The sequence below is a fragment of the Amphiura filiformis genome, chromosome 5 (genome assembly GCF_039555335.1).
Source record: "Amphiura filiformis chromosome 5, Afil_fr2py, whole genome shotgun sequence".
NCBI lineage: Eukaryota > Metazoa > Echinodermata > Ophiuroidea > Amphilepidida > Amphiuridae > Amphiura > Amphiura filiformis.
In genome coordinates, this window is record NC_092632.1 from 40,897,124 (window position 1) to 40,915,418 (window position 18,295).

The 18,295-nt window shown below is 35.4% G+C and overlaps 2 protein-coding genes across 2 annotated transcripts in view; one reads left to right on the forward strand and one right to left on the reverse strand.

Moving 5' to 3' along the window:
• Positions 1–6,394, forward strand: part of LOC140152198 (uncharacterized) — a 41,468-nt gene extending 35,074 nt beyond the window's left edge. The window contains exons 24-28 of the mRNA XM_072174496.1: positions 385–567; positions 1,342–1,505; positions 4,231–4,488; positions 4,922–4,960; positions 5,838–6,394. Coding sequence (XP_072030597.1) covers positions 385–567; positions 1,342–1,505; positions 4,231–4,488; positions 4,922–4,960; positions 5,838–6,379 — 1,186 coding nt within the window. The 3' untranslated portion in view covers positions 6,380–6,394. The remainder of the gene's footprint in view (positions 1–384; positions 568–1,341; positions 1,506–4,230; positions 4,489–4,921; positions 4,961–5,837) is intronic.
• An 11,337-nt stretch (positions 6,395–17,731) lies between these two features.
• Positions 17,732–18,295, reverse strand: part of LOC140153126 (putative FERM domain-containing protein FRMD8P1) — a 59,805-nt gene continuing 59,241 nt past the window's right edge. Inside the window, exon 14 of the mRNA XM_072175767.1 lies at positions 17,732–17,870. Coding sequence (XP_072031868.1) covers positions 17,809–17,870 — 62 coding nt within the window. The 3' untranslated portion in view covers positions 17,732–17,808. The remainder of the gene's footprint in view (positions 17,871–18,295) is intronic.

The following is an 18,295-nucleotide window of genomic DNA, read 5'->3' on the forward strand; positions in this document are numbered from 1 at the left end:
CATTGGTATGACTCTTAGCCCAAAGTCCCCCAGTCAAGCCATATTGAAGGTGAGTTTTGGGCTATTCCATTTGAAGTCCACACTACCCCTGTGGAAGATTTAGATAAAGTCTTTAGAGGGAGTATGAGTTTCAAGGTGGGTAACTTATATTTGAAATACTCACTCCAGTTGTAGACAATATAGGTAAAGCTACAATACAAAGGGAGTATGAGTTTCAAAATGATTAACCCTGACCAATTACAATTTGAAAAACATACTTCCCTTAGGAAGATATTTCAAAAATCTTCCACAGGGCCGGGGTGGTGTGGATTTTAAATGGAACAGCACATTGTGTAAAGTTGCTCTGCCTCTTATATTCTTGTCTGCAAATTCTTTTCTTTTCAGATCTGTTCAAGAAAAACTCCTAGGCAGTTTAACATCAGAATTGGTTCTTGGCGGTGGAGTATCAGAAGTTGTTGATAATGATGTGACTCTTGGAATTCAGAAAACTCTTCTTGATAATGACATCAATTCAAAGACAAGTGGTGATGTCATCGGAATTAACTTTGGTTCTGAACTTAGTGGAATGTAAGTAAACCAGGTTTTCCTGGACAAATAGTTGGTCTCAACACATAGTGGCGTATGTGAAGGACAAAATAAGTTTCAGAGAAAAACATGTTTGAAGGATATGTTACTAAGAACGGAGTCAAAAGTCCACCACTGTTATCTCTCAGTGGCCAGATTCCATTTTAATTTGAAATTTAAGGTTCAAACTATTAAACTGTATCTTTAATAGTTAAAAACAAATAAGTATTATAGGATATAGCTTTCTCTAAACTTATATGTCACTATGTGAAACAGAAATTTTTGAAACATCACTCTAGACCACTATTTGTTGCGACTGACAAAATGTTTGCTGTGTCAGTGTGCATTCATTTGGGGAGCAATTTTAATGCATACCATTTTTTATTTGAAAAATCCAGAAAAAAGTACATTTTCATACAAAAAAATACCCAAGATTAATATTTTTCTCATGGAGTGTAAGAGTTTAAAATTGTTCTTGGGCTTTCCAAAGAGTTCTATTTATCACACATAGCCTACTTTGCAACTCAATTGGCCATAAGAAAAACAACTGAACTAGATATTTTACAACAAATCTTGATACAAAAATAAAACAAAGCGCACAGTTACATCTCCATCTTGGTTTTAAAGTATTTGCTTTATTAGGAAACAAACAAAATTGAAATCAATTGGAATTTTGGGAATACGCTTTATTCTGGGATATCCGTAACATAGTCTACCGTGAAAGAAGATGCTAGAATTACAAAATACTCATTTAACATTATCATTTTCAATCACTAGGTTTGGAGCAGCTTGGTCATGTAGTTCAGGAGATGCATGTTCTGGAGTCACACTCAAGATTTCTCATTATAACACAGATGTGGATACATACTCCAAGACTACTGATGATAAAAACAACAGAGCAGCTGATATCATTGACATCTCGTTGGCTGACCCTGATTCTGGTAGGTGGAATATGACCCCTGGAATTTGAACACAAAATAGGCTATTCCATTTAAAATCCACACTACCTATGTGGAAGATTTTGGAAATATTTTCCACATGGGGAGTATGTTTTTCAACTGTAATTGGCCAGGGTTAATCATTTTGAAGCCCATACTTCCCTTGTATTATGATACTAGCGGGATACCCGCGCTTCGCGCGGGTCCCCGCTAGATGAGTAAATGGGAGCGATCACTAAAACAGGAGGAATTACTGAAAAGGTAGAATCATTGAAAGGTAAATTTTATTTTTCTAAACCGGTCCCTTCTTGCATTTCCATTTTCTTTTCAGTTTATTCTGCACGGGCCTAGTTTGTTTCCATTAAAACAAAATGCTATTCCATGTTATTTATCTATCTAGGCCTAACCCCATTCCCATTATTTTCTAAATCTATCCTTTCTTATACGTTTTCCTTTATAGCTTCATTTTTATCAGCTGCTTAGCTTGTGATTTCCCGTTTCCTTCAGTTGTTATTTATTTTTCTTATTTTTCGTGATTAGTTTCTAATTTTAACTTCTTTTTTCCCTTAATTTTCCTGATTAGTTTCTTTCTTTCCCTCTTTAGTTTGCTCCCATTTCATTTAGTTACTGTACTCATAACCTGTATAATAGGCCTACCTTTAGGCCTACCTTTTTTGTCTTCTTCTTTTTTTTTCTATTCATTTAGCTCCTTTCTTTCTCTTCAGTTTCTTTTGCATAGGTCTATTTTGTTCCCATGCTGCTTAGCTCGTGATTTCGCTTCCATGTTATTCATTTATTGAGCCCTGCTCCCATGCATTATTTTATAAATCTACCATTTCTTACATTTCTCCTTTTAGTTTTGGCTTTTTTTCTACATTTTGTTCCCATTTTTCATATTTCCTGCTTAGCTTGTGATTTCCGTTTCAATTTTATCTATTTAATTCTGTTCTCATTATTTTAGTTTTTTTTTCGTTATTTATTTATTTATTTATTTATTTATTTATTTATTTATTTATTTATTTATTTATTTATTTATTTATTTATTTATTTATTTATTTATTTATTTATTTATTTATTTATTTATTTATTTATTTATTTATTTATTTATTTATTTATTTATTTATTTATTTATTTATTTATTTATTTATTTATTTATTTATTTATTTATTTATTTATTTATTTATTTATTTATTTATTTATTTATTCTTTCATTTTTAGCTTCCTTCTTTCCTCTCGTATCCTCACGATTTTTATCATCTTGGCGGGTAATCTCTTAACCGAATCCAGTACCATGCATATAATCCACAATCCGACCCATCCATAGGCCTACCTTTTCAGTTTTGTCTTCCTTTCTTTTCTTTTCTATTTCTCTGGCACGGAAAGTTGGTATGTGCATTATGCACCCCGTACGTGCGCGTCACATTGCTCAGTATGCCAACCCCTGCTGCCAGTTAGTTACGGTACTGGCGCTACCACTGAGTTTTGACAACAAAAATCCCGGAAAAACCCCGGTTTTAACCATATTTTCACTGATTTTGAGGCCAATTCTTGGTCTTGACCGCTTTCAACCAAATAAAGTGCAATGCGTCCCCAGATATTCCTCAATCTCCCCTATGAATGTGGCTGTAAAACTAAACGACGATTCATAGGCATAGAATAAATAATAAAATTCACGCGACGTAGCCTTAATCTCTTGGCTGCCAACTTCGGTGCAGTGGCGGAAAATGGGGTGCGTAGCTCTCGTAGGGGCTTAAAAGCTCGTAAGATCATTCTTAAAGCACGCGCGATGTTGTGCATCTAGATAGCCTGAATCATTTCTTGGCCACCTCGCAGTTGGCAGAAAACAGGGCAATGTTGCTCTGCGTATGGTTTTTTAATGGAAATATTATTACGCGGTTCACACTGTCCTTATTACCCACAATGCCACTGCATGCGATTTTGCATAGCAACACGACAGTTTTTTATGTTATTCTCTTAGTTACCATTAATTTTTGCAAAAATGAACCTCAGATGGTTTAATGGCAATATGTACCCGATCAATGTACGAATAAATCAGAGCTGAAAGTGAAATCATCTCTGAGTCTATTCGTGCACAAGATTTAGCGACTTCCTTTTATTTATATAGATTACCTATATCTTCCACAACTGGAGTAAGTATTTCAAATAGAAGTTACCCAATTGTCTATTCTAATCAAAACTTATACTCCATCTGTGGGAGACTCTAGCTAAATCTTCCACAGGGGTAATGAGGATTTTAAATGGATGGAACAGTCCAATGGATGACTAATCTGAATGTAGAGGACACTATAAAAAAAACGAGAGAGAGAGAGAGAGAGAGAAAGAAAGACATGATGAAATACAACTCATTTGAAAATGCATAAAGAAATTATTAATCAAATAAGAATATTGTATATCGTTAATAATATCTTTCAAAAGAATTTGACATGTTAGCGACCACTCCCTTTTAAAGGGATTTTTTATTGATAAACTGGTCAGGGCTACACATGTACTGATGTAGCTGATAGTTTAATATACTTATTCATATTGAAAAGCAAATCTTGATGAAGTTACCCAAAAGAGCTCTGAGTCAACTTTAAATTCAATATGTATACCTTGTTATTTTTCATGAGTAACCATGGTAATTGGTAACCATCTGTCTTGAAAGAATTTTGTCTGGGATTTTCTATAAAATTTTTGAGCAAATTGTTTGTATTTCAATATAATACAGATGAACAACTTAACATCACTGACCTGGCTACTGCTGTGGAGCTTGAATTCCCTCTGACTGTTGGGCTGACCAATGTGGAATACTCCTGTGTCTACTGGGACACAACCAATGAAGAATGGTCTACAAGTGGTCTTACTACCACTGATTCTGGAGATGGCAATATTGTCTGCGGCACTACTCATCTGACTGTGTTTACAGTCCTTGGTATACCTATTCCTGTGACTACCACTGAGATGCCAGCTATGTCTTCTACAGAAGGTAAAATTTTTTGCTGAATTAGTATAACTTGTATATAACATGCATATACCGTACAAGATTATATAGAAGCATATGTGCCTATAAACAAGTTGCTCAGACAAGAATGAATTTTTACGGTAGTTTGCTAATTTGTTCATTTTTGTTTTTGTTTTTTTCCCCTGCCCCTGAAAAAACCCCACATGACTATTTTGTTGCATTATCTTCACTTTTAAGCAATTCTTATTTCTACTTTTGGCAGAGATCATTTGCAGGGGCCTATAAAATGTCACAAAAAATTGATGAAACTTGCACTGTGCATTTTTCCTTTTCACACACATTTGTCCAGATAAAGTAATTCTGAGAGCATTGTGTAGAATTAAAGGAGAAAATATCATAAAGCAACTTGCAAAGTAAGACTATAATATTCATTTTTATATTGTTTTCTGTTTTTTAGGAGTTGAAGCAAAGAAAGGTGGAATCTTTACATTTGATGGTAAGTACATGCAAACTATAGAGATAGTAGGGTATATAACAGGCCTGCCTGTTTGACTAGGGGTTTTCACAACTTGATGGGATACACAAGTTCTATAAACATAAATTCTTTAGAAGGCAATTGCTTGGGAGAGGGCTTTTTTAGCATAGACTACACATAATCATACTTTTCCAGGGACTTCTGGGATGTGATACTATTATCAAAATACTACAAAACAGATCTAAAACTGTCAAATTCTCTTATTTCAGCACAATTTTTATTGAAAATTTAGGAAAATTAAAAAAAGACACAGTGAAATTTGATTCATTTTTTCGGATAATTTCTACCAAATGACGACCTGTTTTTTACAACATTTACTACCAAAAGGTCATACTTTGAGTTGCTGGTAGGCACTGGAATGGGGTGGGGGGGGGTACTCAAGTTTGGGTTGGGGTGTGCTGCTGAGAATTTGAAAGTGGACCCATAAATATACCAATTTTACAAGAAATTTAGACCCATTGATATACCAAAATTCAATGTTTACCACTTTCTTTCAAGCAAATTTCAAAATTTTGGCAAGAGCAAGGCAAAATTGGGCTATTTTCCGAAAAAATTGAGAAACCTTAATAAAAGGATCCATCCATATAGCAAAATTGACCTAGTAAAATGGGTCATTAATATCATACCAAAAGGCTGAAAATGCTACCCATGTTTGCAGCATGTCCCTGTATGGTCATTTGTACCAAGAACCCCCTCCCTGGAGCTGGTAGGCACCCATCACTTCAGAAGTAAGTTCTCATAGGCAATTGCTGCTATTAGTTGTGATTGTCGGCTTGTGACGTAGAAACAATACAGAATTGTTTTCAATTGTGTTTCTTCATGTTGTTTATTGTTTCAGGTTATTTACTGTGGATCATCATTGGTGGATCTCTCCTTCTCATCTTACTAATTATCATCATCCTATTATGCTGCATATGCTGTAAGATGGGAGATAAAAAACGTGTAAGCCCAAGCCCCACCCCTGACCGTGATGATGAGCGGGTCGAGCGAGGGGTGAACAACCAGCAACAACAACAACCTGGTGGTGTTCAACCTGTTATGCAGCCAGGCTATGGTCAACCTAGCATGCAACCGGGATATGGCCAACCGGCAATGCAACCGGGATATGGCCAACCGGCAATGCAACCGGGGTATGGTCAACCTGCTATGCAACCAGGGTATGGCCAACCGGCAATGCAACCAGGGTATGGTCAGCCTGGCATGATACCAATGCAGTCAATGCCTGCAGCCCCCGGGTATGGTCAACTAGGCTATGGTCAGTCTGGAGCAGTTCCAGCAGCTCCAATGTACAACCCTCCTGCTCCAGGACCCCCACCTGCATACAGCCCCCATGGTGCTCTTCCACCTAAGAAAGACGCCCTACCAAATGTTGGTGTTTAATAGCACATTATGTTTCACTACTCATCTGTCAATGAGTTGACCAGATCACCAGGCTGTCATTATAGCTAGAGGCAGTATATGACACAAATGGGTCAATGAGTTACATAAAAATGACCTTGTGTGGTATTTAGTTCCCAGGAAGTGAGTTTTTCCCCGAGGCAATTTGTGGTTAAATGTTGATCCCTCACTACAAGAGTTATTACCGTCGATTTGGTTGAAAAAGGAGGTGAGACATGATCAATTCTGTTCAGGCAGTAAAACCTAATGACGTATAGCACGTTGTTTACCTGCTACAGGTCAGTGATTTGACATCTATGCCCTAAATGCCTTTGGCATTGATAAAGCATGACGCTGTATATTAGTGCACTTGCCAAGTTGTAATGTCAGTATGAATGCAAGATTAGAGACACCAACACTTTGACATCACCGACTTGTTTAAAGGAAAGTGGTACGCAATACTGTGTTCATCTTTTTGGGAGCATTTTAAAGCCATAATGTACGATCTTATAATATGAAATGTGCTCAAACCTGATTTGTTGGCATATTTGTAATGTTTACACATGTCCCAACTTGCACCTAAATGGAATCAGCCAAATTTATTGTGTTTGTCGGTCAACAGAGCAAAGTTCGACAAGTTCAAAGCATTATGACATTATGTCCTCCTATAGAACTGTGTGTTAAATGGCCAAAATAACCAGCAGGTTTTTTTTTCAATTTACCTTGTTATTTAAGCTCAAAATGGACAGAAACCTTCCCGATAATTATTACTAGCATTATTTCAGCACTTTCGAGTATATAATAATAAATTTTAAATTGGAAGAAAATTGTACATTACGGCTTTAAATATAATTTCTTAAACAATGTGAATAGAACTACAAAATGAGTGAATAGCTTAAAACGAGTGAATGGCTTAAACTGTGTATAATGTGAATAGCTTAAACAGTGTATTTTTTTAACATGCGGCTTTTAATTTGATCAAAAACATCAATAATTTTAGGCAAGCTATTTTGGTATACATGTATTGTACAGCCTGACACTTTATAGATAATGGTCTTTTACTGACTTTTAAAATTTGGAATTTAAAGAGTCAGTAATGATTAGCATCTATGAGGGTGGGGGGAGGCAAACATTTCATTTGTAACATATTTATTTTATTTCGGGTATTTTTATCTCTAAGTAGCACAAGATTGTGTGAAAATTTTGAACTGCAGTGATGTACTTTTAATCTATCTAGATAATGGTTAACATTCATAAAATTTGAGATCACTCAGTTTGCTCCACGTGATACTCTCAGTAAAATAATACATGAAATTATGAAGGAAGTGAACTTATACCATATAACAGGGTATTTTCGCAGGGTTAATTTTTTAACAATTTTAAAAAGTTTTGCTATATTGTTTATTCGTTCTTTGAAACAGCCTTCAAGCATGTAGGTTAAAAATATTTTGTGGTGTTTAAAATAACAGCGTTAGTTGTTCAACATTGAAAAGTGCAAAAATTAAACCACAAAAATATCCTGTTATACACTAAGCCAAAAAAGAAACTTATAATTTTTCACAAGGTCATATCTTAAAATCCTCTCCATAAAAATGAACAAAATTGCACACAGGATTACTTCAATACTCTACTCTAAACACTGGTCAGTAACCAAACAGTTGTCCAACTGACACAACAGCAAAATGCACTGACATGCAACACCTTCCTGGACCACATTCACAGCGCAACATATTTCTTTGGCTGGGTTCCAATTATTCGCCTGTACATGACACAAATTACACACAGGATTACTTCAATACTCTACTCTAAACACATGTCAGTAACCAAGCAGTTGTCCAACTGACACAACAGTAAAATGCACTGACACGGAACAGCTTCGGGATCACATTCACAGGCGTAATAATTGGATCTCAGCCAAAGAAATCTGTTGCGCTGTGAATGTGGTCCAGGAAGGTGTTGCATGTCAGTGCATTTTGCTGTTGTGTCAGTTGCACAACTGCATAGTTAGTGACATGTGTTTAGAGTAGAGTATTGAGGCAATCCTGTGTGTAATTTTGGTTAATTTTGATAGACAGGATTTTAAGATATGACCTTGTAAAAAATTATAAGTTTCTTTTTTGGCTTAGTGTAGTATCAAGTAAAGCAGCAGTGCCATAATATAATTATAAAATGCAAGATCTATGGAGGTAAGAAATATATCTAACTTTGATGCAAGCCTGATAATTATTTTATATTTTTTATTATGAAGAGTAACTTTCTGTATAGTAATAAATTTTTTAAGTAGATTTCAATAAATTGTAGAATACAAATTTTTGTTTAATAGCTTGTTTATTTTACTTATGAGTCCTTACCCAAACCAGCACCTCAGACTGAAGCAAACAATGGCAAGAAGTGGGGATTGTCATTTCATGTGTTAATTCTTTTGGGTCCACAACTAAGTTCCACTAATAATTTTTTAATCAAAAATTTTTACAAAATGTAAAAATGTAAACAGTTACGTGTAGCCTTATTTGTTTTACACATGTGGACCCATTTATAATGTCACAAGTCATTGCGTTCAGTCACAATGGTTAATTGTGTAAAAAGTTTTAAAAGTTGCACCCGAGTCCATAGCAGTCAGGTTTTCCTTTAAAACAAACACATGAATATAGACCTGACCTACTGTATTGTTTGAGAGTTAACTCTATGGCCTCAGATGCCACTTTTAACAATGTTAAAAACAGTATCTTTTTTTTTTTTACATAATGAACCATTCTGACAGAATGCAATGACGTGTGAAGCTAAAGAGAGATTGAAGTGTATCATGAATAGAGCAGACTGTAACACACGATCAAAACCTGCTACATCCACACATACAAAATGCAATAAATGACACAAAGACAGTCAATAAAATTTGTAATTTCAAAGACGGCATTTTATTTATTCCAATGATTTTAATGCAGTACCATCTTTACACTGGACAGACACAAAAAGTTGATTCAAAATGTTCATGATATGTGAAGAACATGAATTGGCAAAGATAAAGGCAAGCTTTAAATCACATTAACCCCATGAGAACTACCTGGTGATTGGCCAAAAATAAGTGTTCATTATCAATTAGACCAATCAGCACCATTGTTAGAATAATATTTTTTTTTCACCATACAAAAAAATTTAGGTGAATTATTTGCAAAGCTCCATTCTGATTGGTGATTAAAGTGAAGATATCATGTTGCATGTAATTGACCAATCAGAGGCAATGTTTAGATCGGCAGGTAGTGCTCAGTGGGTTAATATTCCAAAGAAAGTCAAGGCCAATAACTAAGGCGACACTTAACCTTAATAGCCCTCTTCTTGACATTTTACAAACAGATTTGTTATAAAAATGGTTAGGCAAAAACAAACAAAAAAAAACATTCTAAGGGCCATTTGTTGACCGACGTGAATTGATTTTTGACTTAAAGTTTTTGAAAGAAATTAAAAACATTTTCAAAATATGTTTGCTAAATATTTTAAGATTTCTTTCTTAAACAGTAAGTGCAGTTTTAATTGAACTAGAGCTATGAAATTTGTCAAGCTTTCAGTGATATTTAAAGGTTTTTAGCCTCTTCCTGACAAAACCCCCACTGACTCTACTTGGCATGGCAAGTCTGTCAGCCTGCCCATAGAATAGTGTTGTGTTTTTGTTACCTAATGTGCATGGGGGGGGGGGAGGAATCTGTCCAGTAATTCATATATTGCACACACACAGTTCTGTAGATGGTACAATGTACTTGTTGTATATTTTACTTATCCAAGGTTTCGACTTGTAACAGGTATGTACTGAGCCATGTGCTGTTTCAGACCCAACACCTCTTCAGGCCTGTTTATTGTCGAAAACACATTCATAGTGCATGTCTATCCATTTGGCTTCCTCCCGACAGTAGTGTTCGCATGTGATACATCCGCGATCATAGGCAGTATATCTGTAGGGTGCAGTCACTTTGTACCACATCACACACTACACATGCCCTGCCTTTGACTTAATTTCAAGCATTGAATCATTTTATGCAGAAATTGACTTCCAATCAAAACATTTTGGGTATGAAGTGTTTGTTTTTTCCCCAGTATACAAAAAATTCACGAGTTTTCACTTTTTATCAAGAGAAAAATTTCACACACAAACACTTACTCAAAAGTGAATCCTTCCACTCAACAAAAATAGTAATGGGTCTGATAAAATAAGTAACAAAGTGCTGTTATCCTTTAGAATACCCAACCATTTATTCTGTTTACTGTGCATGTGCATGTACTGTTCTTAAAAAGACCCTCATTGAAAACCTACATTGGTAGGGTATTCTAAAGAAGTTCATAGTACATCATAATTTTGACTAATTATGATGCTTCAGCACTTCATTAGGCAAAAAAAAGAGGTTTGTTTGCCCTTTTCCGACCGACCAAAAAAATAGAAAAGCAGTCGCTTTTTTTTCAAATTGGAAATGTAGATTCTTAAACATTTTAATGGAGTTATACTGTATAGTTAAAATTATATTATGCTATATTTCTTGAACTGCAAGAACTTTTAGTTGTACAGTTTGTGTAGATCCTGCCTCTGTGTTACTGACCAAGACCAAGAACTAGCTGTTTGCTGAAAGTCTTACACAACAGCCTGTGCCTGCAAATTAGATAGAATTAATAACTGTAAGTGTTTCTCATTGACCAAATGGTCCATGGCAAGCTGTATATACCACGAAAAAAAAAATTGACTTACCAACTCAAATAAATGTTGGACTGAAAGGGCAAACGGACTATTTTTTTTGGCCTAATCATAAATCAAAATTGATAATAACAATCCTTAGCATCATGTACTTTCATTTAGGTCACATGTGCGTAAATACTGGATAACAGATGCCACACATAAAATCAAAGCGTAATATAATACATTCTTCTCATCCAATGAGCATAATAGTTTATTTCATCATCAGTAACCTTGATAATCACAATATATGTTGACCACAAAGAGGGAATCAAAAATTTATAAATTTCATTTGCACCATGATTGATAGTAGTAATATTTCAAATATTTACAAATGGTGGAAATCATTATGCATACTGCAATCTATGACCACCGATTAAACGTACAACACAAATTAATTCAAAAAACAAAAATATACAACATAGAAAACTTAGTGCTACTAGGAGCAAGACCTCCTAATAGATAGAGAGTTTAACAAAATTTACAATGACAAATTGCACTGAATGAAAAAATAAAATCTTATATAAACAGAAATGCTTTTTTACACTGAAGCGCCATCGGTTAAGAGTTGGCAGTGGGGTGTGAGTTGAAAACTATACATAACAAGAACGTGGTGGTGTTTAGTTCAGTGATTTTGATTTCTTTTCATTACTGAGTTTGTACACAGCACAAATGACCATACGGGGCTCAAAGATGAGGCTCATGGTATAACAATGGCTCTCTTTTCTAGACCAATTTTGGTATAAGAATGAGTAATTTTTCAAAAAAATAACTGAATTTCTTTTCACCAACTGTCCAAATAATGTCCGTAGCATACTAAGCAGTCACATTTTAAAAGATTTTCCCCATCTATATCTGTTGTGTGATCGGAAAAGTGACTAAGCTATATTGATCAGTAGTCATTAGCCATATAATTGCCACCTAGATGACTTCAAGGAAACTTTTCTAGTGATACAAATACAGTCACTATACCACTTTTCACCCCGATGTGGCAGTGACGTCAATGTGTTGAAGCAGCTGTTTCGCTCGCCCATCTATGCGGAGTCTTTAAGCATGTGCAGTGCACACCAGCACTCTGACTGAACGCCAGCGATTTGATGATGCACCCAATGAAATGCGCACTGACGTCACTGCCACACCAGAGTGAAAAATGGTTGACTGAAATGCTGGTAACGTTTTCACAAATGCCAGTGGTTTTTGATCACAACCAATTTTTCTAGCACCTGCTGCAACTGATAGTATGAATGGGCATAAAGCCTAAATGATAAATGTAAAAATATCATCCAACAAATGAACTTTAACTGTTAAAACTAGGTACAGTCATTTTCATAGGAGTTTTGATTATAAAAATCACCAATTTGTCAAATTTGGTATCAATTAAATCCTACTCGTTGGAATCAATTGTGCACATAATATGTGCAAACCTTGCTGTTGACTCAAACTTGAATTGATATGATACCCCTGACAATTTCATCAAATCCAGTTTCTTACTATTTACTATCTACCTAACAACAATTATAGAAATAATGAGTTGTAACCTTAATAGTAACAGTTGTACAGTGCTGCAGATGTAACAATTAAATGACTTATGAGAAGCACCAATCATGCTTTGTAATTCAGTTTCAAAACAATAGCTAGCCTTTCTTTATTACCAGCACATATGAACGTGAAATAAAACTTGTTTTTGAGTGACAGTTTGTAGTCTTAAAAATCAAGAAAGATTAGCATCACAGCTGCATGTTACCAATAAACCTCAAATAGTACCTCAGTAAGGGGACAAACCAAAAGTTTGATATGGCCTATAAAAGTACAATGACCCCTCCCCTTTCTGAAATGCAAGTGTGACATGTTGAAAAATCCTCTAAACAGATTGAACAATATTTGAACAACTTTTTGACCCCTCCCCTCTAGGAAAATAGATCATCATCAAACTTATAGTTTGTTCCCAAGGGCTATTCCATTTAAAATCCACACTACCCCGTGGAAGATTTTGGAAATATCTTCCATAGGGGAGTATTAATTTCAAACGGAATAAACACATTGGGCAGCTTCAAATTTCATAAACCCTCTGAGGAAGATTCAACCTGAATCTTCCACAGAGAGAGGATGAGTTTCAAAAAGAGCTGGTTAATGTGTTAATTCCATTTGAAATTCGTACTCCCCCTGTGGTACATATTTCCAAAATCTTCCACAGGGGTAGTGTGGATTTTAAATGGTATAGCTCATTGATCATATTCCAGATATGACCCATTTACATAATACAATAATATAAAGTTAATATTCAAGTACCAATGATAGAAGAATTGTACAATATCACAAATTTAAGCATATTTAACACATAGAATAGAGAATATACCTTACTGGTCACATTGAAAATTTGATTGTCAAAAAATAGCACTTTTGTAACATCTTTTACTATGCATACAAAGTAATTTAACCGTACCAATTTTTAAATATAATATAGGTAATCAAAATTGTCCAAGATTATGATTGAATTACAAAGACATAGTGAAAAACATGATTGTAATCAACAAGGCCATAATTAATTAATTAATTAAACAATAGGCATCAAGAATATCATCACTGCACAAAAACACAAGTCTCCATGCATCCAAATTGGGCTGTTTCGGTTGAAATCTATACACTCCCTGTGGAAAAGATGACCTTAATCTTTCACACAGGAAGTGTGAATTTCAAATGCGGTTACTGGAATCAGGGACCCCATTTGAAATCCACACCCTCTGGATGGGAGATTAAGGTCACGTCTTCCACAGGGGTGTGTGGATTTCAACTGGCCATTATATTATGTTATTTGTGTGTTAACTGCACCTGGTCTCTATAATTCACCTTTCAGATAATCTCATAAGCCTTTTGTGATTGGACCCTTAACCCTCACACCGAACACTGCTTTTTGCTATCGGAAGTTAAAAAAGAAACGAAAAAGGAGAGTAGATAAACAAACAAATCACTTGGTACTTCGGGGATTTTAAACTTAGACCCCTTGCATGCCAAGCACACGATCGTCGACCACTCGACCAGTAGCCACAGGGGTTTCACTGGCCCAGCCAGTGATTCCCTGAGCATATAGCACTTTGGGTGATTGCATCATCGCATCACATGGGATCCATGCATGCACAGTGGTTATCCTCATGGTATTTTGTGGTAATTTCAGGTGTTAGGGTTAATGATGTATTATCTATGCCCACATCTTCTCTAACCAACTTAAATTTCGCAATATTGTGCAGTGAGGATGAGCACATCAATGATATCTTGTCTGTGGTACAGCTGCAGAGGCTTTCAAGATTTTCCGAAAAGGTCTATGTGAACCTATCTTGAACAGATTAATTTGCAAATCCTTTTATACCGTAACATCTTTGGACCATTCTTATACCTATTAACTTATCCTACTTACAATTATAGCTGCCTTTTTTTACGTACTGATTTCATAGGTCTTTCTTTAACACTAGAGTAGAAATTTCAATTGAATGAACACAGCCCGGTACCCCAGGTCAACATAAAAAGTGGTAACCATGTGTGTTCTTCCTTTTTCAAAACCCCCCTTTTCACTGATTTTTCATTGATTTTACCCCCTTTTTTGCCAAATCACTGACAAAATCAGGGTAAAAAATACCCCTTTTTCAAGGTTTTCAATGAGAAGATTTCCAGACACCCCTTTTCAATGACTCCAAATATTTTAATATATTAAGTACAAAATGTGCAAGTATGAACATTACTTTGTGTCTGTTGTACTCCCAGATGATCCTGTGTTATTAACTGGGGTAATTACAATGCCTGTATACTGATTTTAATTGAAAATGAACCAAAGAGGAACAATCCCTCGAAGTTTTGTGATCGAGTGTCGTGGGTGGAGTGTTTCTTTAAAACTGAGCTTGAAATTTTCGAAAAAAACTCACGGATTGCATGATAGGTTCCAAATTCGGCAGCTTTGTTAGTTTGACACATGTCAAAAGCTTACTTTGATTTATTTACTTCACGAACGAACCGGCGCACGCCAAACTTCAAGTGCAACAGGGAAGAGAAACAACGATACAAAATAAAACTTACATGCATCAGAATTGAACAGAATTAAAAACCAAGGAAAAATATCACTCGGTCGGTCGTAGAATTCGCTCCAATCACTGCCAATGTTTCCCGCAATGTTTTCAATTCACCACATGGAAAAGTGTATACGGCAGCGTCGCTCATTCAGCTCTCTTCAAAGCGTGCGGGAGCATATGCGTGCAACACCCACTAGACAACTATATCGGGAAACCGCCGTGCCAATAGTAAAAAAGCTGCCTTCTGACGCTCTCGCTGTGACGATTGAGGGCGGAATCAATGAAATGCCAGAGGATGGAGGCTGAAGACTCGGGCTGAAGACATCGATCGAGCGAACCTGTGAAATACCCCTTTTTTTTAAAATTTCGCGGAGACAATGCTCAGAATACCCCCTTTTTTCGCGATTTCGCGGTCCGCGATTTCAGTCAACAAAATACCCCTTTTCCGCGAAATTTAGAACACACATGGTTACCACTTTTTATGTTGACCTGGGGTACCGGGGAACACAGCCTGACATAGCGTGACGATTTTTTGTGTACACTGTGCAATGTATGCCAGTGTATGTGACTGTGCGTCTGTAACATGAAAGTTAATCTAACCATGCTAACTCACTCATGATTGGTTAGTATTTTAATTATTGTATCCAAGGTCATGCGTTGGTGTTGTAGTTTGAAATGCGAGATATCGATCGCATACAGCTGTTGAAACCTGTGTTCATTCAATTGAAATTTCTACTGTAAGTGTACTCATATCATCCGATTCAAATTCTCTTTGGTAAATGTGACATAATCAAGCAAAATAAAAAGAACTAAAATTGATTTAGCGATTTTCAGCATATTGCAGCTAGTTAAACTTGAAGAAGCAAATTAAGTGCTGCGACCATTGAATTTGCTCATCAGATTATGCATTTTGCTTGATGATATCACAAATATATGTTTATTACATACAAACGATGCTGCTTCTGGCATACAAGTTGTGAATGTGCTTATTTCTAATACAATTGCCTTAAGGGATCTAGAATGAGCGTTTATGGCGTTGCGACAGTATTTTTTGTGGGACATGAGAGCACCTCAGACGTATCAAATTGCATTCTGAATACGAAGCATGTCTTTCTGATATCAAATAATTTTTCATTTTTGAAATTCACGATATAATACAAATTTTATGACAAATGATTAAAATTTGATATTTTTCAAATTTTTGATATATAACAGTCCTCAAAATAAATTTTATAAATCTAATGATATATTCTTAAAGTGTATGTAGCTGGGAGGAAAAGCCGACGATCAATTGAAAATTTGGACCTTTTATATTGAAGATATGGATTTTTTCCCAAAAAGACCTATTTTTTTTGTTTGTTTTTGGGAAAAAATCCATATCTTCAATACAAAAGGTCAAAATTTTTAATTGATCGTCGGCTTTTCATCCCACCTACATACACTTTAAGTATAAATCATCAGATTTATAAAGTTTACTCGAGTACTGTTAAATATCAAAAATATCAATTTTTATTCATTTGCCATAAAATGTGTATTACATTGCAAATTTCAAAAATCAAAATTATTTGATATCAGAAGGACATTCTTCGTATTCAGAATGCAATTCGATATGTCTGATGTGCTCTAATGTCCCACAATAAATACTGTCCAAACGTTCATACCCCATCCCTTAACCCAGTTTCTGATTGGGTCAATGTGGAAATTTAGTCTACCTGGAACAATGTCCAATTTGTTTGCCCTTTGACACTTATTGGTCATAATGCAAAGATTGGGTAGGGCAACTAAAGTATTTTATTTTTACTCTCTGCGAGTCAATGTTGAAATTTAGCAATGTAAAAATATTGGCTTTGTAAGCAATGTCAAAATGCTGGCGAATGAATGTACATGCATACAACACAGCATGATGGGATACATACAGCTGTGTCAATAACTGATATCACATAACATTCTTAATTACACAGATCATTGTGAAGCCCTTTGCACTTGATGAGTTTTCCATCACATTTTTTCAAATGCAGTAACTTTCTTGTTAGTTTCCCAATTTTTATTATCAGTCAAAATGTGGAATGAAACAAAGTCTTTAGTCAGCTTATGTATTGAAGAATTGAAGAATTTACGTAATGCAAATGCAGATTGCATGGCTAGTAAAAAAATGCATAAATTCGTAATTGTTTACTGCAAAAACACCCATTTTAATTCTAATTTTGAAAAATAGCAATACTGAATTCAAACATGATCAAGTACGAAGGACTATAACTTCTTAGTTGACATTATGTTTGTCATCCATCACTTCTGTACCATCAATTGTGCCACAGCTTTGACATCATCAACTTGAGGAAGCCAAATGAACTTCCTTCCAAAATCTTCCAGTACACAACCATTTCTAAACCAAGTAATACAGCTTCAGGAATCTGGATTCTTGCAGTTGCTAAACCTCAATGCATTGGTACAAGCTGAACCGGTCAGTTAATGCACATAAGAGTCGATGCTGGGTACCTGATATGGTAGGGTTGGTAGAAGCTTGAAATTTGATTCACTTCATGTAACAGTATGGCAAGTGCAATGTTCATGTCATTTCTTCACTCCAAATAGGTGATATTGTTGTATTTCCCATTACATTATCAGTCCATAGCAAGGTTCTTTGATTTCATTGTCCGCTATCACTTGCCGAATATTCCAGCAAATGAAAAAGGTCTCTTTGCTTTTGTCTTGATAAGAGTTCCTGCAGAAATAAAGAAGGTACACGGTTACACAAAATATGAATACAAAACATTCAATGATACTTAAGGTATATTTTAAGAACCTACAATGAAGTATTCAGTTATAGGATTCAGTCTTAGGTGTGTGACCCGACCCATACCCTCATCCCCCCACCCATCCAAATGCAGATTTTGGTATCAAAAAGCATTTGAGAATGGTCCTGCATTATATACTAGGGTACCCAAAAAGGTGATTTTGTTACATTTTGATGTGCAGCATGGATTTTAAAACACTGTCTCTTGAGTATTCCTTCACTTAGGTCTTAAATTGAGGCTAATTTATTCTATATTATTCATGTAATATCCTGTTTTAAAATAATTTTAAATTATATTTTTATGATGTTTGAAATGAAACGTGCCAAGGGTGGATGTGGAAGGCAGATTAGGG